This window comes from Macrobrachium nipponense, chromosome 2, assembly GCF_015104395.2.
Source record: "Macrobrachium nipponense isolate FS-2020 chromosome 2, ASM1510439v2, whole genome shotgun sequence".
Classification (NCBI taxonomy): domain Eukaryota; kingdom Metazoa; phylum Arthropoda; class Malacostraca; order Decapoda; family Palaemonidae; genus Macrobrachium; species Macrobrachium nipponense.
The window spans coordinates 49,533,817-49,556,679 of NC_087201.1; the positions used below are offsets into that span (position 1 = coordinate 49,533,817).

The 22,863-nt window shown below is 45.4% G+C and overlaps 1 protein-coding gene across 4 annotated transcripts in view; it reads left to right on the plus strand.

Annotated features, from left to right (window-relative positions):
• LOC135220561 (serine/threonine-protein kinase TNNI3K-like) overlaps nt 1–22,863 on the plus strand; it is a 211,609-nt gene that overhangs the window by 8,463 nt on the left and 180,283 nt on the right. For 3 of the 4 annotated variants that reach the window (XM_064257781.1, XM_064257780.1, XM_064257782.1), the window contains exon 2: nt 4,617–4,784. The exons of the other annotated variant lie outside the window; for it this stretch is intronic. In XM_064257781.1, coding sequence (XP_064113851.1) covers nt 4,633–4,784 — 152 coding nt within the window. In that variant the 5' untranslated portion in view covers nt 4,617–4,632. The remainder of the gene's footprint in view (nt 1–4,616; nt 4,785–22,863) is intronic. 4 annotated transcript variants of the gene reach the window in all.

A 22,863-nucleotide genomic window follows, 5' to 3' on the forward strand; every position in this document is an offset into this window, starting at 1 on the left:
ACCTGAAACTCAGGACAACCTTTCAGTTCTCCCAAGAGTTCCTGGTTTTGATTTTGAGATAACTACTGTAGTGGTATTGTTTCCCAACAACACAGCATTTGCATTATCACCGAACAAGAGGGTTTTCTTCCCTCCCATTTTGATTGAAATGCAGATGCTCAATTGTATCTCTTTTGCGTCAATGGTTCTAGCCAAACGGATTCCTTCATGGAATACACTACCAGGCAACTCAGTATGACAAGTCGAGTGAGTGTTATAGGGCTCCATCTCAGTGCTGCTCGCTCTATGAGGTTCTTTTCGGTTTGGTATTGTTTCTCCTCTGTCGAGGATTAACTACCAATTCAAAGCTCTCTGCCTGGCAATCACAGACTTAGGTCTCTGGTTGGATCGGAATTCTAGCATAATGCCCATCTCTCTTCACCACATCTACCGTTGCAAGAATTTTCAGACAGAGATATATCTCATTAGACTCGTTATTATCTTTGTTTATCCCACGTTATAACAAAAGTCTGTAGCCTAGTCTTCTGTTCCATCACACCTGCCCCATCGGCCGCTGCGATGACTCAGAATGATTTTCTTTAGACAATTTGAGTTTTGTCTTCTAATATACATCTTCTAATGTACATTTCCTAATACGTAAGGTCTTCAATTATTCTTTGTTCACCCCGAATTGTAAATGAATAATGGAAGACTTCGCCACTTCCCCACCGGACTTGCTCTGCTTCCAAAGTAAATAGAAACGTCTTCCCTGATCCAACCCACGAGAAGCGTTTCTTAGGCAGTGCAATCCCTGTGTTTTCATCACTGAAAGACTCTCTGCTTTCATTGTAAACTCCAACTTTCTCACCCAGCAGCAATGAAATAGCAGATTAACTTTTTCAGTCCACTGTAAAACTACAGGGATTAAAGCTGTTTTCACTGGTTGGTGTCATCGACGGGTCTTTTTCTATGATCATAATCTTGAGAGTTTACTTCTCTCGATTCAACTGTGAAGACGTAGGTCCACATTCAACATAGTCATTCACTAGTAATATAGTATTGTTTCTCCTTGGTTGAGATTCAACTACTTATGAAAAACTTCTGTCTTTCCATCAAAAGGGACCTCGGTCTCTAAAAGGCAATTGAATATTCTCTAATGTGCACATGCCTCGCAAGAATCATCATCTTGTCTTTCAACATCGTTGGCGAAAAAGATAGATGATTTGTAGGGTTGTTCTCAGCATAACCCTTCAAAAGGCGGGTGTCACGTTGTGACTATGTCTCGGATGCATGACAGCACATTCAGTGGACATCTGTTGACAAGTCCAAGTCCTTCATGATCTGCACTGTGGACTTTGTATTGGTTGATCCAGATCAGTCATTACTTTGTCTTATTGGTGTGTTGCTGTACCCATGAAGGATCAACACCCTTCATTGAGTGTCGATGCCTTTATCCTCTGCAGACTGCCACTGCAGAAGTGTTCAATGACACATCTTTTTCTGAGTCTTATGAGATCATGAGAGACTTCTCTGGATTTGGATAGTCCAGTGAATGAGTACATTTCATCACTCTGAAGAATATGTCGGACCAGAAGATAGATGAGGTCTCATTGCGACTACATTTATATCTTCCTTCTTTCGGGTCTGCCCACAGGTCCTTGGAATCTCTTTTCCTTGGACCGGTGGTGGATGCTTGCAAGTTGTTTGCTTACCCGGCTCCTTCAAGAGGACAAGTTGCATCTCGCCTATGGTGTGTGGGTCTAGAGGTAAGAAGGATGCGAGAGCAACTGGCCTCTTCACCTTCCCCTCCTTGTCCTACTACTCCTCTTCCTTCAGGTTGAGGATAGGACTCAAACTTACACTGGCTGGTCGTGCAATTGATGCAGTAAGCTCGCACATCCAGCTTCCTTTCTATTTTTATCAGAATCATAGAAGCAATCCCGCTCCTATCATTAGCAAGGGGAGGAAGTAGACTGGCAATAATGCAAACCCTTCCCAGAACTTTGCATTAATGCCTCCGACTCTAAATATTCTTCCCAGCCCTTTTCAGATGAGTCACGATTCCTCACTTATTTTGAAAAGGTCCAGAAGAGTGACTCTTGATCATGCAGCTCCTATACTCCGATCAAGTTGTCAGAGGAAGGGCACTCCTCATTGCTCTCATGACCAGGAGGAATAACCCAGGTGTGCAGAACTCCAGTCAATTCTAGAAGCTCACTCACATTCTTCCCACCAATCAGTGAGTCTTCCTTATGTAAAGGACTGAGGGTTTGTATATCGTGTAGGAACGATTCTCAAATTTTGTAAGTAAATTGTATTTTTCCTAACTATACAAATCTGAGGTCTTTTACATTTATGCCCACCTCATGCCACCCCTCAATCTGAAACCTGGGCCGAAAGGCAAAGTGGAGTGTTTACATATGAGCAGGTGGGCCTACTCCCCTACCAGATGGTAGTATCTGCCCAACCACCTTGTTCAAGAATTTAATGGCCAAATTCCAGCCTCCGCTGAACGTAATTCTTCCTTATGTAAAAAGCCTCAGGTTTTTGTAGTTAGGAAAAATACAATTTACTTTAAAAAATTGTGAATTTTCAGTGCTGGGTTGGTTCCAATCTCCCCCCAGGTAAAGGGCGGGTGGTATCACCTAGCCAGAACAATAGAGCACTACGGCAAATTTCACAATTCTAGCTGTCGACGGATAGAAACTATAGCTATGTAACTAGTTGGTAAGTATACATAAGATCTTATTTTATTATATAAAACTGTAATTTTTGTATAATTTTTTAAATATTTTTTCTTTTACTCTAGGTATAACAAAACTGTCCATCAAGGAGAGTTGTTAAAATATTATTATAAGCATATGATTCTCAGTTTTGTCTTCTAATATGTTTGATATTAAATTTACTGCCTGGCATCTTTGTAGTTAGTTGGACAATAAAACCCATAGAAAAGAGATGTGCATTCTTATTACAGTAATACCTGAATCTTATGCGATTCGAGTTGCGTGAATTCTCAATAGAGTGAACTTTTAATAGGAACCTAACTATTAATCATGTGTGAGTATTTCACTTACACATAAATGCAACATTTATGAATCGTGGAGAAACCCTGCAAAGATGTTTGTTCAATTTTTTTAATGTAATTTATAAGTGTTCAAGCTTTTATGCATAAATTAAATTAAATATAAAAATAATAATTCTCTCTCTCTCTCTCTCTCTCTCTCTCTCTATCTCTCGTCTCCCGCAGCCTCCTCATCTCTCTCTCTCGCTCTCTCTCATCTCTCTCTCTCTCTCTCTCTCTCTCTCTCTCTCTCTCTCTCTCTGAGGTGAGAGAATTTTTATAATAATGTAGTATGTACTATATGTTTATTAATATTTTTAAATATTAGTAATGATAATAATAATAATAATATAACTGTAATTACAAAATTCATGCTAGTATTTTAAAAAATAGGGGGAAAGAAGAGGAAACTATGTTGTACGTATGTATGCACTCCTATATTTTTGTCAACCGTTTATTTTCTTTTAAATGAAATTACAGTAACTTTAATTTAATTCAAAAGTTAGCCTAATATGTAGGGAGCATGATTAGAGTCATATTCAGTGTTCAAACTAGAAGTAAGCATTTACATATCAGCATTTTTATAGACTGTGCCAAACTTACGTGAAACTTCTCTTTGCGCGAGGGGGTCTGGAACCTAACCTCGTGTAAGTTCAGGGTATTACTGTACTCCGACTCATGAAGGTAGAGAGAATATACGTACATACGGTAAAAGGAATGTAGAGGTCGAATTAGTGAACAATAACACATAATCACTTTAAAACCCCTGCATTCTTGTACCTAGGCCAAAAGGCAAAGTGGAGTGCAGACATGAGTGGGCGGGACTTTCCCCATACTGTCAGTAGTTAACAATCTTGTCTGAAAGTTAGACAACTGTAACAGCTTGCGTCTGGAAGCTAAATCCTTATATGTATAAAGACCTTCCGGTTTGTATGTTAGGAAAAGTACAAATTACTTTAAAAATTTGCTGTAGTATTAAAACTTCACAACTTGGATGTATTATATTCTTTTCTGTTAAGAGCATTTCTACCAACAATTGTTTATCCCTTCATCTATGAAGGCATGATTAGTATAGGAGAGTTATTTGCAGAATGTAGCAGAAGAGCAATCAAGTATGAGAAAAATTAAAGAGGCTTTAGATGAATATATGTAATTAAAAGTACTAGTATTATTGCTGTTATTGAAAATTATTACAGGTTTCAATACACTTGTCTTCAATACACTTGTCTTCAATACACTTGTCTTATAAAATCTTCTATATCTTTATTATTAGCTGCTTTTCTTGTCCAGGTAGATTGTGGAGTAATTTTCCAAAGGAGCTAAAGAAAGTAAATGAACTTGAAATACATTTTCAACAAAACTATTTTATAAAAAAAACATAGCTGTTATCATGCTGTTACTGTACGTATTATTATTATTATTATTATTATTATTATTATTATTATTTTTATTATTATTCTTATTATTATTATTATTATTATTATTATTATTATTATTATTTTATTCTTACTGCTGAGTCATTGTTGTTTTTGTTACTGATACTTTTAAATTACTAATCTGAGAGAATATTTCAAAGGTTTTGCAATCAAGAGATGGGAAATTTTAAATCACGTCCAAAATCTACTTGTTCACAAGAGTTAATGAAAAAAATTCTTGACAACTATGCTATTCTAGAAGAAAAATTACAAGAAGATTTACAGCTTGGCAATGTTGAAGAACTCACAGAGCTACAAAAAATATGTTGGTAAGTCTTCAAAGTTTGTTGATGGAAAAATATGTTATTCAGCATTTGTTCCTGCACAAATACCAACTTTTGTTGACTTCATGGGGGATTTAGCTTGCAAGCATGAGTTGGAACTGCCACTCATACATCTGACAAAGCAGTAAACTACCTAAAGGCAAGGGTAAACCCTGCCTACATGTTGGTCTGCACTCCCCCCCCCCCCCCCCCCCCCCCCCCCCCCCCCATCCCAACCCCTTAATGAGGTGAGAGGGGGCTGCTTAGGGATCCATTGCTGGGAGAGTATGCTCTTAGACACCTACTCTCTCTGCTGTGGATTCAACTGAGCATTGAGACCTGTAACACTTTTAACTCCTCCTCTTATTAATTTTCTCCTTCCCTTTTTCCCTCTTTTAGTGATGGCCTTTGAAAGTTATCATATTATGGAATTCACTGCTCTTTTAACTTGATGGAGGGTGGAGTTGGACAGCATGCCCTACACTCATAAAACTAGAGTACCCAGTGTGGTCGAGCGAGGAGAAATTTTTATGTAAAGCCATGCCCTCGTGCTGACTGATGACCTTTAAGTCACTGAGGGTATGGTGTACTATATCCAGGTGAGAATCCCAGAGTAGTTACCACTTTAGGTGACATTGTTGCTCCTCTCCTTGCTGGGCCTCCATGGTGAGCAGGGACCTCATCCTGGACAAAATTTATATAGTATATTTTTTTTATACTGTATGGCTAGTAAACCGAAACTTCCTATGACTTCTAGCATGGCAATGGACTATCCCCATGAAAGCTCATTTAATCAAAAGTAAGATGGTTATAAAACTAAAATTTCCATATAAACCACCCAAAAAAGTAAATACAGGCAGTCCCCGGTTATTGATGGGAGTTCCACTCTCAGTGGGTTGCTGATAAGCGAAAACTGCCATTAACCGAAACTTGGCGGTTTATGGCTTATGGCTCCGAGATTAGGTTAATGGCACTGATAACTGGTTAATGGCACCTCTGTTAGACAAGCACCATAAAACCTGATCGCCATTAACCGAGTCCACCGATAACTGGGTGACTGCCTGTATTGTATTGACCCAACAGAGACTCACTTTGACTCCGTCTTTGGGAGTTTAAGTTTGTTAAGGTTTCTAACCTTAGAAATGAAACAGAAAATTTCAGCCCTAAAGTTGGGAAACTACTTATGAAACAGGCATCCAGTGCCAGAAATGTCGTTTAGACATAAAAAACAAAGACATGGCTTATGATAGAAGACAAAAAAAGTCAGTTTGTAGACTATATGTCTATAACAGCAACAATAGATGATATGAATGTAAGAAAAAAAAAAAAACATAACACTATGAATAGCATTCAGGGTGCTACTGTTGTGCCTCCTAAGAACAGCGATGAACCAATCAAAAAGAGTATTCTCTTGGACTCTCTTAGAAAAAGATATCCCAGAGGCCAAGATTGTGAGGTATAAATATACTGAGTAAGCAAAGAGACAAAGAAATGTTGAAAACTGCAAAAGTAAAATTTGAAGGTCAAGTCTAACTCAAAAATGAAAATTTTAGGCCAAAACAGAGAATACGATTGGATGCCTCAAAGCTGCTACTGAGTCAGAATTGTAGATAATATGGGCATGCAAAGAAATTCTTTCAAAACAAGCCTGTCTGTGAGTATTGTTGTTCTGACAAACATGTCACACGATATAATTGCAGTGGACCATAGTTTATAAACTGTGGCCAAAATCATCATGCAAGGTCCAAAGAGTTTATGTATTATACAAGCAGTCCCTGGGTTACAGCGGATGTTCCAAGTTATGTCGTTTGTCGCACGGCACCGTAAGTGATGAAAGATTGGACTAGTGTCTGAGCGTGTAGCTATAGGCACTTTAAGAAGATGCAAAAACTAGTGTAGGGAACTGTAGCCACTGGGAGAGTTCACTAGTAAGGAGTAGGAAGGCCTCTTGACAAGAAGCCCTCTTTGAATGCTACTTAAGAGGCCTTCCTACTCCCTACTAGTGTATGGAGAAGCCTAAACCAAGACGACATGGTTGAGGACTCAGCAGCTACCAAAAATAGGTTTTTCCTGCATCAAACCTGTTATTTTACCACTGTTGATGTATCATTCTCTCTCTCTCTCTCTCTCTCTCTCTCTCTCTCTCTCTCTCTCTCTCTCTCTCTCTCTCTCTCTCTCTCATTCCCTATGCACATGATTGTTTCTTTTGTGTTGCAGATACTATAAAAATTGAGAAAATACAACAAAAAATAAATACAGTCAAACCTGGTTTTCATACGCCTCTTTTCGTACGTTTCAGTTTTCGTAGACTATTGATGCAGTGTTGTCTTGGTTATTGTACAGTTTCCTTGGTTTTTGTACACTCGGAAATGCTCCATCTGGGGCCTGGCGCATGACCAGGTCACATATGAAGCACCCAAACAAAGCATCCCATCTTCTCTTGTGACCCATTCTGGCTTTGTTTCTCACTGAACAACCATCTCTGCGCTCGTAGTCCACGTCACTGTACGTGTATGTTGTGTTTTGTGCTAATTTTGCCGTAAAAACTAATTGCAAAATATTTGCCATTGTGGGGCCAAAGAAAGCTGCAAGTGCCACCCTTTTGGTAAAAAGACCAGGAATACGATTGAATTTAAGAAAGGACTTGTAGCAAAGTATGAAAGTGGTGCAAGTGTAGCTGATCGCGCTAAGATTTACGACGGCAAGTCAGTGTCCTTCACTTTATCTCGCCATCTAATTCTCTTGTCTCCCTCCTGATCTTCTTCCTCTGACAGTTTCCTCGCAAGCCCTCGTCACTCCCTTCTTGTCATCCATCCTCAACACATGCCCATACCATCTCAATCATGACTCTCTTATCACTTCTGTAATCTTAAATAAGTCTGCCCTTCTTATTTTATCATTTTGTACATGAACTTTCCTGTCAGACATATACTTAGCTTACGTCTCTGACGTCACGACAGAATTCAAAACTCGCGGCTAACGCGACAGGTAGGTCAGGTGATCTACCTTACCCGCCGCTGGGAGGCGGGTGTAAGAACCATCATACCTTTCTTGCCAGATTTTTTCTGTCGTCGGTGTCGACCACACCTGTTGTCGGTACCTCTTGACAGTTGGATTCTTTTCTCGTTTTCGCCCTGGATTGTTTCTACGGACTTTTGGTGAAGTACCCGATCTTTTGGCCTGGCATTCGCGATTTGTGGACAGTTATTGGACTTTTCTTTGGATTTTTCTTTGGATTTTTCTTGGATTCATGATGTCTGATGTTGATACTAAGAAAACTGCTATGTTTAGAGTTTGTTGTAGGACTGATTGTAAGGTGAGGCTACCGAAAGCTGCGGTAGACCCTCACACGGTATGTTTGAAGTGTAGAGGGAATGAATGCACCTTTAATAACCCTTGTAATGAATGTGAAAAGCTGAATGAGGATGAATGGAAGTCTTTGTCTTCCTACTTGAGGAAGCTTGAAAAGGATAAAGTTAGGAAAGCTTCTTCCAGGAGCAGTAGTAGATCTCGTATTAGCGAGTTGGATGTAGATAATCCTATTTTAGAAGTAGCTCCTTTGTCAGTTTCAGCTCCTGCTCCCTGCACCGAAGCCGAAGATACGCCTTCGGAAGTGGCCTCAATGAAAGCCACCATTCGCAGTATGGAGAGGAAAATCAAGCAACTAGAAGGTAAGAGTGATTCCAATAGTGATTTGTGCAGTGAACCCAGTGCAGTGGAGGGTGCGTCTGATCGGCGCCCTAATGCTTCCAGGCCTAGACCTCTTCCAGACTCCCAGTCCCAGTGGAGGAGGAAAGTCGAAAGCCGCAGGAAGGTTAGGGAGCATCCCCAACGGTCAGGCGTCCCCTCGGTAGTTCCTGTTGATCGTTCCCAGGCTACCTTGGATCACTCCAAGAGAGAAATCTTGCGCCAGTGCTTCTCGTCGTCGCCTTCGCCTTCTCCTAAAAGAGGATGGAGCTCTTCGGAAGCCTCGCGCCCTTCGAAGAGAGCCTGGAATGCTCCCTGCGCCCGCCCTTCCAGCCCTGAAGTTTTTTCGGAAGAGCCTGAGGTGGAAGCGAAGAAGCGTAAGAGATCTCAGGAGTATCGTTCACCGAGCGGAGATCGAGCCTCTTCTCCTGTTCACGAGTTTGTGAGTTCTCCTGCAAGGGTGTTGGCTAACCTTCAGGCGCAGATTTCGGCTCTGGCTGGCTCTCTTTGCGGGTCTTCTCGGCGCAGGAAGGACGTCTCGCTTCCTGTAAAGAAGTCCAAGCTCCCCTCTCCTGACTCTCGCTTTTCGACGGAAGAGGCGCGCTCACCTGTTCGTTCGAATTCTCGCAGGAGGCTCTCTGCTTCGGACAAGATCAAATCTGCGTCTAAGCGACATTCGCCTGACAGACAAGTTTCTCCTTCAGACAAGGAGCAAACTGCGCGTAGGAGATCCTCAACCTACAGACGCTCTTCTCGAGACAGGATCGCTCCCCTTGACAGGCGCCAAGAGCCTAGTAGGCACTACTCACCTCGTAGCCGCTCCTCGTCTCGCCTCCACTCTCCGGTTGACAAGCGCCCTAAATCGGACAGGCGCTTTTCGCTGGACAGGCGTCAAGAGCTTGTTAGGCGCGTTTCGCCTGGCAGGCGCTCTTCTCCTGACTTTTACTCGCCTCGAGTCAGGCGCCGAGAGCCTAGCAGGCGCTTCTCCCCTGGTAGGCGCTCACCTAGTAGGCGCTCGTCGCCAGAGATTCTCTCGCCTCGGTTAGGCGCCAAGAGCCGGTAGGCTCGTTTTCGTATGACAGGCGCAGTTCGCCTGGTAGCCGCTCTCCGTTGGATAGGCGCCAAGAGCCTGATAGAATTTCTTCTTCAAACAGGCGCTCTGCACCTGACTGCCGCCTGACTCCTATTAGGCTTCAAGGATCTGGGAAACGCACTCCTCCAGACAAGAAGGATGTTGCAAGTAGACACTTGCCTGAAGCATTGTCTCCAAGACGTATACGTCTATCTGCCTCTAGAGACTCCTTTAAGAATAGTCGCGCCTCTAAGGATCAGGAAGGCTCTTCGGCTCAGGAGGAACAGGACCCCTCAGAAGAAGAAGGACCAAAAGACGCCTCAGTTTCCTCCTATAAGAAACTTACAGAGTTACTCCTGCAAGAGTTTGGAGATATCCTTTCTCCTGTGGCTCCCCCTTCTCCTCTTTCGTTATTCTCCACTTCGAAGACGTCGAAGGTTTCGTCTTGTGTAAGGATGAAACCTACTGTTTCCATGAAGAAGGCGCTGAGAGGTTTTGGGGAATGGCTCCTTTCGAAGGAAGAGAAAGGGAAGACGGTTTTTTCTTTCCCTCCGTCTAAACTGACCGGCAGATTGGGATTCTGGTACGAATCGGGAGAACCTTTAGGCCTCGCTCTCCCTTCGTCTGCGGACTCGGACTTCTCTTCATTAGTGGATGCTGCTCGTCGTTCCGCCCTCTTGTCCGCCAAGACTACGTGGGGAATGAACGAACTTGACCACTTACTGAAGGGAATGTTCCGAGTCCTGGAAGTTTTCAACTTCCTTGATTGGTCTTTAGGTGTGCTGGCTAATAAGACCAAGACCCCAGATGCTCTGTCTCCTGAAGATCTTAACTGTGTACTCACTTGCATGGATAAAGCAGTGAGAGACGGATCGAGTGAAGTCTCCTCACTGTTTGGAGCTGGAGTGCTTAAGAAACGGTCGGTCTACTGTTCGTTTCTCACGAAGGCAGTGTCTCATGCACAAAGGGCATCGCTCTTGTATGCTCAACTCTCTCCTCTTCTGTTCCCCAAGAAAATTATCCAAGATGTCTCGAGTGCCCTTTCAGCTAAGGCTACTCAGGACATGTTAGCCCAGGCGGCCAGGAAACCTCGCTCTGTCTTCCAACCCAAGACCAAGAAAGAGACTCCTCTGAGACAGGAGCCCTTTCGAGGAGGACCCGCTGTCAGAGGTTCTGCAACCAGAGGGACTAGACCTTTTAAGAGAGGTAAAACCTTCTCTAAGTCAGTCAGAGGGAAGAAATAGCGGTCAAGGACTCCAGACATCAGTGGGTGCCAGACTACTGAAATTTGACGACGTCTGGGCCCACAAAGGGGCGGACAATTGGTCCCTATCGATTGTCAGCAAAGGATACCTCATTCCCTTCTCGTCAAGACCACCATTGACGACAACTCCGAGGGAGTTGGTAGCCAAGTACAAGGACCCCATCATGAATCAAGCCCTTTCTCTAGCAGTAGATCTCATGCTAGAGAAGGAGGCTATAGAACTAGTGAAAGATCCCCGCTCTGCGGGCTTTTACAACAGACTGTTCCTAGTTCCGAAGAACTCAGGAGGATGGAGACCGGTGTTGGATGTAAGCGCCCTGAACGTCTTTGTGGAAAAGAGGAAGTTCGCCATGGAGACAACTTCCTCAGTGTTAGCGGCTCTTCGTCCAGGGGACTGGATGGTGTCTCTAGACCTTCAGGACGCTTATTTTCATGTGCCGATCCATCCTTCTTCACGGAAGTATCTACGATTCATGATGGGAGGAAACATCTTCCAATTCAAGGCCTTGTGCTTCGGCCTATCAACTGCACCCCAAGTTTTCACGGGGTTAATGAAAAACGTGGCGCAGTGGCTACATTTGGAGGGAGTGAGGGTGTCGCTTTATCTCGACGACTGGCTAATCAGAGCAGAGTCTCAAGAAAGATGTCTGGAGGACCTTCAAAAGACCCTTACATTGGTGAACTTCCAGAAGTCTCAATTAATCCCCAGTCAAGAGAGGATCTATCTGGGGATTCGGATAGCTTCTCTGGCTTTTCGGGCTTTTCCGTCGCCAGAGAGGATAGCTCGTTGCTACGAGAAAATAACGACCTTCCTAGAGAAAGATGCATGCACAGCGAGGGAGTGGATGAGTCTGCTGGGGACACTCTCCTCGCTGGAGCAATTCGTTTCTCTAGGAAGGTTGCATCTCAGGCCTCTACAGTTCTTCCTATACCAGAACTGGAGGCGTCTCTCCCTAGATCTGGAGTTCTCCTTCAAGATCTCAAGAGAAATCAAGAGAGACCTTCGGTGGTGGAACGACCCACTTCGATTTGTGGAAGGAATGTCTCTCTACATGCCGAACCCCAGCCATGTGTTGTTTTCAGACGCATCGGAGGCAGGTTGGGGAGCGACACTCGGGACAAGAGAAGTGTCAGGCACCTGGAAGGGGGATCAGGTGTCCTGGCACATCAACAAGAAAGAGTTGATGGCAGTCTGGATGGCATTGAAAGCCTTCGAACCCCACGTCCGGAATGCAGTAGTGCAGGTCAATTCGGACAACACAACAGCCTTGGCGTACATCAAGAAACAGGGGGGACGCACTCCTTCTCCCTGTACGAAACAGCAAGGGATCTTCTGCTGTGGTCTCAAACGAGGAAAATCAGTCTTCTCACCAGATTTGTACAGGGAGAAAGGGAACGTCAGGGCCGATCTCCTGAGCAGGAAGAATCAACTCCTGCCTTCCGAGTGGACCCTCCACTCAGAAGTATGCCAAGACCTGTGGAGAAGATGGGGCAGACCTCACATCGATCTCTTTGCAACAGCAAAGAACGCAAGAATCGAACTTTATTGCTCCCCGATCTCAGACCCAGGAGCAGTTTCAGTGGATGCGTTTCTCCTAGATTGGACGGGGCTAGACGTCTACGCCTTTCCCCCCTTCAAAGTACTAGGACAAACCCTCAAGAAATTTGCTATCTCGGAGAGGACAAGAATGACGCTAGTAGCTCCGTTCTGGCCCGCCCAAGATTGGTTCACAGAGGTACTGGAATGGTTGGTGGACTTTCCAAGAGCACTTCCACAAAGACAAGATTTGCTCAAACAACCCCACTTCGACAGGTATCACAGAAACCTCCCCGCTCTCAATCTGACTGGCTTTCGACTGTCAAAAGTCTTGTCAGAGCGAAGGGGTTTTCGACAAAAGCTGCTAAGGCTATCGCCTCAGCTAGAAGACCTTCGACCCTTAAAGTCTACCAGTCGAAGTGGGACGTCTTTCGCCGTTGGTGCAGGAACCAGAAGTTTTCCTCTTCCAGTACCTCTGTGACTCAGATAGCAGATTTCCTAGTTTTCCTCAGAGAAAAATGCGGTTTGGCAGTGTCTACTATCAAAGGATACCGTAGCATGCTGGCTGCGGTGTTCAGACATAGGAATTTAGATCTTTCGAATAACAAAGATCTTCATGATCTATTAAGATCTTTTGAATCTTCCAAGAAAACTTCGAACGAAGTTCCAAGTTGGAATCTGGATGTGGTTCTTCGTTTCCTGAGGTCCGCTAGGTTTGAACCACCACATTTAGCCTCCTTCAAAGATCTCACGAGGAAAGCTCTCTTTCTCATGGCTTTAGCATCTGCTAAAAGGGTTAGTGAGATTCATGCCCTAGAAGGAAGGGTAGGTTTCAAAGGAGATTCCGTGGTTTGTTCCTTCCTTCCTTCGTTTTTAGCAAAAAATGAGAACCCCTCAAATCCTTGGCCAAGGAACTTTGAGGTTCGTGGTTTGTCTGCCCTAGTAGGGGAAGAACCTGAAAGAACTCTTTGCCCTGTTAGGAGTTTAAAATACTACCTTCAGAAGAAGAAAACCCTTAAGGGCATTGAGGACAGACTATGGTGCTCTGTAAAAGGATCCCAGCAGACCATTGTCGAAAAATGCGCTGTCTTTCTTCATTAGAAGTGTTGTGAAAGAAGCACATAGATCTTGTGATGAAGAACATTTCAAGCTCTTAAAAGTCAAGGCTCATGAAGTGAGAGCAATAGCAACTTCCTTGGCCTTTAAGAAGAATATGTCTCTTCAGAATCTGATGAAAACTACATTCTGGAGATGTAATTCAGTATTCGCCAACCACTACCTAAAAGACGTCAGTATTACGTATGACGAGTGCTTCGCGTTAGGCCCGTACGTATCGGCGGATTCGGTGCTGGGGCAGGGAGCTGGAACATATCCTTAGTAGTTTTTTCCCTTGTTTTTTTTGGTAATTGAGTTCATATGGTTGTATGAAAAATGATGCAGGTAGGCATCTTTTTTCGTTTCGTAATGCTAATAACGTTAGTTTGGTTAGGTGATCGGATTTGGTTTGAAGCTCCCTGCGTTGGTAGTGGACAGGTTCTGTCATAGAAGAGGGCGAACCCCCATTGACATGATCCGACTTGGATTCTACTAAGTAAGCGGATATCAAGTCCCATTAGTAGACCCAAAGAGTCTTTTCAGCTGTAGGTCACGCCCTCGCTGTAGCTCTTATGGCTATGCAGACTAATAGACAGTATCTATGAAGTCTTCAGCCTAAACAGGTAAGAACCAAGGTTATGTTTATCCTACAACAGGTGTTGTTTACCTTTTCTTTGTTATTTTCTGTCTTGTACCCTCCACCAAGGGTGTCAATCAGCTAAGTATATGTCTGACAGGAAAGTTCATGTACAAAAATGATATTGTTATTTTACAATAAAGTTTTGTACATACTTACCTGGCAGACATATACGATTGATGGCCCGCCCAGCCTCCCCTCAGGAGACAGGTATAAGAGAGAAAAAATCTGGCAAGAAAGGTATGATGGTTCTTACACCCGCCTCCCAGCGGCGGGTAAGGTAGATCACCTGACCTACCTGTCGCGTTAGCCGCGAGTTTTGAATTCTGTCGTGACGTCAGAGACGTAAGCTAAGTATATGTCTGCCAGGTAAGTATGTACAAAACTTTATTGTAAAATAACAATATCATTTTTCCAATCTCTCAAGCAGCAATATTCCCATAATCCACCTCAGCATTCTCATCTCTGTTCTCTCAAGCTTGAGAATGCTGAGGTGGTTAATGGGAATATCGCTGCTTGAGAAATTGGAAAATGATGAAATAAGAAGGCAGGCTTAGTAAAGATTACAGAGGTGATGAGAGAGTCACGATTGAGATGTTTTGGGCATGTGTTGAGGATGGATGATGAGGAGGGAGTGCAGAGGGTTTGATAGGAACCTGTTCGAAGATCAAAAGAGAGATGGAGAATCAGTTGGCAAGATAAAGTAAAGGAAGATATAGAGAGAAGAGGTTTGGTGGAGGATGATGCCTTTAATAGAAGGCAGTGGAGACTGCGCATCAGGCAACCAACCCTTTAATGTAGGGATAACGGTGGGAAAGAAGTAGTGTCGATGATCAGCTCTATCCTAGCAGAGAAACTTGAAATCAAGGCAGCTAATGTTGTGAAAGGGATTGCATCATTATCGAAACAGAGATCACATCTAGTGGAAGATGTTGAGAAGCTGTTAGTATGGGATACATAGTGTGTCTGAAGCAATCATTTGTGAGAAAGCTAAGATGTTGCATGCTGATTTAAGTAAGAAAATACCAACAACTAGTGATACTCTTGGTGATTTCAAGGCCAGCAGAGGCTGATTTGAAACATTCAGAAAGCGTATGGGCATCCATTGTGTTGTATGGCATGGGGAGGCTGCGAGCTCAGATAAACATGCAGCTGAAGAATTCATAGATGAGTTCAAAGAGTATGTTGAGGCTGAAGGATTCCTCCCACAACAGGTCTTCAGTTGTGATGGGACAGACCTGTTTTGGAAAAAAATGCCAAAACAGACCTACATAACACAGGAGGAAAGTTCATTGCCAGGGCACAAGCCTGCTAACACTCTTGGTCTATGGGAACACCAGTTGGGATTTCAAAGTGAAGCCCCTCCTGGTGTATCACTCTGAAACTCTGTGAGTGTTGAAGAAAAACAGTGTGATAAAGAATAAGTTGCCTGTGATGTGGAAGGCCAATAAAAAGTCATGGGTCACGATGCAAATTTTTGTTGAGTGGGTAAATGAAGTGTTTGGTCCAAGTGTGAAAAAATACCTCAACAAAAATCAATTGCCCCTCAAGTGCCTCCTGGTAGTAGACAATGCTCCTACACATCCTCCTGGCTTGGAGGGCCAATTGTTGGATGAATTTAAATTCATCACCATGAAGTTCTTGCCCCCTAATACCACTTCTCTCATCCAGCCCATGGACCAGCAAATCTCAAACTTCAAGAAACTGTACACAAAGGCCCTGTTTCAGAGGTGCTTTGAAGTGACCTCAGACACTGAATTGACCCTAAGAGAGTTCTGGAATGATCACTTCAACATCTTTAATTGCATAAGTCTTATAGCTAAGGCTTGGCAGGAAGTAACTTCCAGGACAATGAACTCTGCTTGGAGAAAATTGTGGTCAGATTGTTACCTCGAGAGGGATTTCGAAGGGTTTGAGGCTGACCCCGACATTTCTACGCCTGTTGTGGAGTCTATTGTGTCTCTGGGGAAGTCCATGGTCTTGGATGTGAGTGGCGAGGATATGTAAGAGCTGATGGAAGCCCACAGGGAAGAGCTAACCACTGAGGAGCTGCAAGACCTTCAGCAGGAACAGCAACAGATGGCAGATGAGGAATCCGAGGAGGAGGAGGAGGCCGTGTCCTTTCTTTTGACACTCCTCCTCTTTTGATGAGTCTGGGGATAAGTCTGAGCATGAATGGGGTCCCTAACAAAGACGTTGCAATTCATGTCTTTAGCACTTGTAATGACAACGCTTTGTACCATTTCAGGCAGATATTGAAGAGACGTCAGAAACAAATGTCTCTGGACAGTTTTGTTATTTGGTAGGGGTCCAGTTACTCTCAAGCTGGTCCTAGTGCCATTAAAAAAGGAAGTGGGGAAGTAATCTCAGACAGACAGTGCCTTCTGGAGGGGGTTTCCCCTTCCAAATAGTAACCTCTCCTCCTCCCTCCCTTTCCCCTCCTCTCCATCTTCCATACACTAACAAGAGTCTTCCATAAAGGTAAGAGTGATGTTAAATGTTCATTACTCATATATATTTATTTCTTGTTGTTTTCTGTACGTAAAATTCTGTTTATTCCTGTAAAATGTATTTTTGTACATGAACTTCCCTGCCAGATATATACTTAGCTTAGGTCTCTGACGTCACAACAGAAAATTCAAAACTCGCGGCACACGCTACAGGTAGGTCAGGTGATCTACCTTACCCGCCGCTGGGTGGCGGATGTAAGAACCAGTCCCCCTTTCTTGTCATTTTATTTTCTGTCGCCGGCTGGACAACACCTGTTGTTCAGTCCTTACGATAGTTAAATTCGTTCTCGTTGCCGACGATTTGGATTTTGGTGAAGTACCCTTTGTTTGTTGGCTTGGCATATGCTTTTTGGAATGTTTTTTTGATTTTTCTTTTGGATTTCTCTTACAATATATATAATCATGGATGATTCTGAAGTTAAGAAACCTAGTTTATTTAGGGTTTGTTCAGTGAAGGAATGTAAAGTTAGGCTTCCTAAAGCTGCATTAGATCCTCACTCTGTATGTACGTCTTGTAGAGGGAATGAATGCTCTTTTATTAACCCTTGCAAAGAGTGTGAGAATTTGGATGAGGATGGTTGGAAGGCTCTTTCTTCTTATGTGAGAAAGTTAGAGAAGGATAGGGTGCGCAAGGCTTCTTCAAGGAGCTCTAGTAGATCGAGGGTGAGTGAAGTTGATGCTGAGAATCCTGTAGTAGAAGTAGTTCCTTCTCCGGTTTCAGCCCCTGCGCCCAGCTTTGAAAACGAAGATTCGTTTTCGGAAGTTGCTTCTGGGAGAGCCTCGATCAGGAGTAAGGAGAGCCTCGCTCGCTCTCGACAAGGTAAGAGTGATGATAGTGCAAGTGATCAGTGCAGTGCCCCTAGTGCAGTGGAGGGTGCGTCTGACCGGCTCACTAACGCTTCCAGGCTTAGACCTCTTCCAGACTCCCAGACCCAGTGGAGGAGGAAAGTCGAAAGCCGCAGGAAGGTTAGGGAGAACCCCCACCGGTCAGGCGTCCCCTCGGCAGATCCTGTTGCTCATTCCCTGGCTGCCTTGGATCGAACCAAGAAGGATTTATTGCGCCAGTGCTTCTCGTCATCTTCGTCGCCTTCTCCTCAGCGTAGATGGAGCGCCTCGGTGTCGTCTCGCCCTCTCAAGAGGCCCTGGAAGGCTCCTTGCGCCCTTCCTTCCAGCCCCGAATCCTTCGCGGAAGAACCAGAAGTGGAACGCAAGAGAACCAAGATTTCGTCTGTTTACGCTTCTCCTGTTCGCTCTCGGACTTCGTCCCCTGTAGAGGAGTTTAAGAGGTCTCCTGCGCGTATCCTGGCGGGTCTGCAGGCGCAGATTGCGGCTTTAGCGGAGTCTATTGCCGGGGCTTCTCATCGTCGGAAGGACGCCTCACTTCCGGTGAAGAAGTCTAAGAACGTTCCTTCTACTAGATCTCCTCTGGCTAGAGAAGCTTTTGAGCCGGGTAGCAGGAAGCCAGAAGTGCAGGCTGAAGCTGGGGATCTTTCTCCGAGTAGGCTCTCCTCTCTTCCCAGCAAGAGTTGTGAGCATGTCAGGCGTAAGGAGCCGGACAGGCTCTCTCCTCAGGATTTCCGCTCCTCTTCAGTTAGGCGTCAAGAGCTTGACAGACGTCAAGAGCCTCGTTTTCGTCAGGAGCGAAGGAAGAGTTCTTCGCCTGGTGGCCACTCTCCTTTTGACGGACGCTCGGAGCCTAGTAGGCGTCAAGAGCCTAGTAGGCGCCAAGAGCCTAGTAGGCGCCAAGAGCCTTGTAGGCGGCAACGGAAGCTTTCTTCTCCGTTGGATCACTCCCGATTGGATAGGGGCTCAGAGCCTTGTAAGCGCCGCGCTTCTGACAGGGAATCCTCTGTGGATGTTTTCTCTCCCCGTGGCAGGCGTCAAGAGCCTGGCAGGGGTTTTGAGCCCGATAGGCACCAAGAGCCTGGCAGGCGTATTGAGGATGGCAGGCGCCAAGAGCCTAGCAGGCGCAGAGAGCCTGATAGGCGCTCTCCCTTATCCAGACGCTCTTCTGTGGAGTTAGAATTTGTTTCCGACAGACGAGCCTCCACTTGTAGGCGCTCTCCTAGTAGGCGCTCCCCAAGTAGGCGCTCTCCTAGTAGGCGCTCCCCAAGTAGGCGCTCTCCTGGGAGGCGCTCTCAAAGTAGGCGCTCTCCTGGTAGGCGCTCTCCAACTAGGCGCTCTCCTAGTAGGCGCTCCCCGTGTAAGCGCTCTCCCAGTGGATTTTCTCCCAGTAGGCGCTCGCCTAGTAGGCGCTCTCCGAACAGGCGCTCTCCAAGGATTAGCTCTCCTCCGGGCAGTAGAGCTTCTAAACGTCATTCTTCGGAAGAATTTATTGGGGATTCTGAGGAAGATTTGCCCAAGGATGCTTCGGTTTCTTCATACAAGAGACTGACAGACCTCCTCTTGCAAGATTTTGGTGAGTCTCTTTCGGCCGTTGCTCCTCCGTCTCATCCGTCCTTATTTTCAGCGACCAATACGGCTAAGAAGTCTTCAGTCATTAAGATGAAGCCGACAGTGTCGATGAAGAAGGCTCTTAAGAACTTTGACGACTGGTTGGTATCAAAAGAAGAGAAAGGCAAGACAGTTTTTTCTTTTCCCCCGTCCAAACTGACGGGTAAGATGGGGTTCTGGTACGAGTCAGGAGAGCCCTTGGGTCTGACTCTTCCCTCTTCTGCAGACTCGGACTTCTCTTCGTTGGTTGATTCCGCACGTCGCTCGGCGCTGAATTCTGCAAAGACGACGTGGGGTATGAGCGAGTTGGATCACCTTCTGAAGGGAATGTTCCGAGTCTTAGAAGTTTTTAACTTTCTTGACTGGACCCTTGGAGTCTTGGCTAAGAGGACTCAAGAGCAAGACACTCTTTCACCTGAAGACCTTCACGCAGTTCTGTCTTGTATGGACAAGGCAGTGAGAGACGGTTCCGGGGAAATTGCTTCACTTTTTGGTGCAGGAGTGGTAAAGAAGAGGGCCGTTTTCTGCTCTTTTCTTACCAAGGCTGTTTCTCACACACAGAGAGCTTCCTTGCTGTATTCACAACTTTCCCCGCAACTCTTCCCAAAGAAGATTATTAATGATATCTCCAGCTCGTTATCAGCAAAAGCGACGCAGGATATGCTGGCTCGCTCTGCTAGAATCCCGAAACCTTCGTTTCAACAGAAGACGAAGAAGGAGGCTCAAAGTAGGCAAGAACCCTTTCGAGGAGGCCCTTCGTCTCGCTCTTCTTCCTCCAGAGGTTCGAGACCACCTAGAAGAGGAAGGACCTTCTCTCGGTCTATTAGGGCTAAGAAGTAGTTCGTGTGTCCTCCAGACAACTGTGGGTGCCAGACTTCTGAACTTTGCAGATGTCTGGGCACGAAAGGGGGCGGACAACTGGTCCCTCGCTATCATCAAGAGGGGATACCTCATTCCCTTTATCTCGAGACCACCTTTGACCACCACTCCAAGGGCACTGGTGGCCAAGTACAAAGACCCACTAATGAATCAAGCCCTCGCTCTAGCAGTAGAGCTGATGTTAGAGAAAGAGGCAATAGAGATGGTTCAGGACCCTCTTTCCGCGGGGTTGTACAACCGCCTGTTCCTAGTTCCCAAGAACTCAGGAGGATGGAGGCCGGTTCTGGACGTGAGCGCCCTGAATGTCTTTGTGAAGAAGAGGAAGTTCGCTATGGAGACGACTTCATCAGTCTTAGCAGCTCTTCGTCCCGGGGACTGGATGGTGTCACTGGACCTTCAGGACGCTTACTTCCATGTGCCGATCCATCCTTCTTCTCGCAAATTTCTCAGATTCATGTGGGGAGGGAACATTTTTCAGTTCAGGGCCCTATGCTTCGGCCTTTCCACGGCCCCCCAAGTATTCACAGGACTGATGAAGAACATTGCCCAGTGGCTTCATCTCGAGGGAGTGAGGATTTCCCTCTACTTGGACGATTGGCTTATGCGGGCCAAATCCAAGGAGAAATGTCTGGAGGACTTACGAGTGACGTTGAATCTAGCAGCTTCTCTGGGTTTGCTAGTGAATTTCGAGAAGTCACAGCTAATCCCCAGTCAAGAGCGTATCTATCTGGGGATTCTGATGGCTTCTCAGGTTTTTCGGGCGTATCCGTCCCCAGAGAGGATAACCCGAGGTTTGGAGAAGGTAGCAATCTTTCTAGAGAAAGATGTATGCACAGCGAGGGAGTGGATGAGTCTGTTGGGGACACTCTCCTCGCTGGAGCAATTTGTTTCTCTAGGAAGGTTGCACCTCAGACCCCTACAGTTCTTCCTGACGAGGAACTGGGATCGAAGATCTCAAGGTCTGGACTTTGCGTTCAAGATTTCGCAAGAGATAAAGGAGGATCTACGTTGGTGGCTAGACCCTCTATTGTTCAAGGAAGGCCTTTCCTTGCAGGTTCGGAACCCCAACCTAGTGTTATATGCAGACGCTTCGGACATAGGTTGGGGAGCTACTCTCGGGTCGAGAGAAGTGTCAGGCACCTGGATGGGGGATCAGGTGTCCTGGCACATCAACAAGGTGGAGCTAACAGCGATTTGGTTAGCTCTCAAGACCTTCGAACCCCTCGTAAAAGGGAAATATGATCAGATCAACTCGGACAACACCACAGCCCTGGCTTACATTCGCAAACAGGGGGGGACTCACTCTTTCTCCCTGTACGAGACAGCGAGATCGCTCCTCCTGTGGTCAGAGGAAAGGAAGATAAGTCTTCTCACCCAGGTTCGTACAGGGAGAAAGAAATGTCAGAGCGGATCTGCTAAGCAGAAGGAATCAAGTCCTTCCCTCAGAGTGGACTCTGCACGCGGACGTATGCCAGGAGCTGTGGAGGACGTGGGGCAGGCCCCATCTCTATCTATTTGTGACCTCCAGGAATGCGAGGATAGATCTATACTGCTCCCCTATTGCAGACCCAAGAGCAGTGGCAATAGATGCATTCCTGATGGATTGGAGGAATCTGGATCTTTACGCGTTCCCGCCTTTCAAGATTCTAGGGGAAACGTTAAGGAAGTTCGCAGCTTCAGAGGGGGCAAGGATGACTTTGATAGCTCCGTTCTGGCCCGCCCACGACTGGTTCACAGAGGTACTGGAATGGCTGGTGGATGTCCCAAGATCCCTACCACTAAGAGTCGATCTGCTCAAACAGCCCCACTTCGACAGGTTTCACAAAAACCTCCCCGCTCTCAGTCTGACTGGATTCAGACTATCAAGAGTCTCGTCAGAGCTAAGGGCTTTTCGGCAAAGTCTGCAAGGGCTATTGCCAATGCACGTAGACCTTCCACATCTAGAGTCTACCAGTCGAAGTGGGATGTTTTTCGACGTTGGTGCAGGACTCATAAAGTTTCCTCCTCCAGTACCTCTGTGACTCAGATAGCAGACTTCCTTATCTTCCTGAGGGAAAAATGCGGATTAGTTGTCTCCACCATCAAGGGATACAGGAGCATGCTTTCCTCAGTTTTTCGTCATAGAGGATTAAACATATCTGAAGACAAGGACCTCCATGATTTAATCAGATCGTTTGAAACGGTTAAAAGAACCTCCTCCTTAGTTCCTAGCTGGAATCTAGATGTCGTGCTGCTCTTCCTGAGGTCCTCAAGGTTTGAACCTCCCCATACAGCTTCGTTCAGAGACCTTTCGATGAAGACTCTTTTTCTCTGTGCGTTAGCGTCAGCGAAGAGGATCAGCGAGCTGCAGGCTCTAGAAGGTGAGGTAGGTTTCCAAGGAGGCTCCGCGGTTTGCTCTTTTCTTCCGGCTTTCTTAGCCAAAAATGAAAACCCTTCTTCACCGTGGCCCAGGAGCTTTGAAATCAAAAGCTTATCCTCCCTAGTTGGGACAGAAGAGGAGAGATCTCTTTGCCCGGTGAGAAGCCTGAAATTTTATCTTCAGAGGAAGAAAAGACTTGCTGCTAATGAAAGCAATCTCTGGTGCTTTGTAAGGGACCCCAGTAGGCCCTTATCTAAAAATGCCCTCACATTCTTTATCAGGAATGTTATTAGAGAAGCCCACACTTCTTGCAATCAGCAACAGTTTAGTCTTCTGAAAGTCAAGGCGCACGAAGTACGGGCCATCGCGACGTCTTTGGCTTTCAAGAAGAATTTGTCATTGCAAAACCTTATGAAGGCCACTTTTTGGAGGTGTGAATCAGTCTTCTCCAATCACTACCTAAAGGACGTATTGATTACGTATGAAAAGTGTTTTGGGCTAGGCCCTTACGTATCGGCGGATTCAGTGCTGGGGCAGGGAGCTGAAACACATCCTTTTTAATCTTTTTCCCTGTTAGTTTTAATTTTGAGT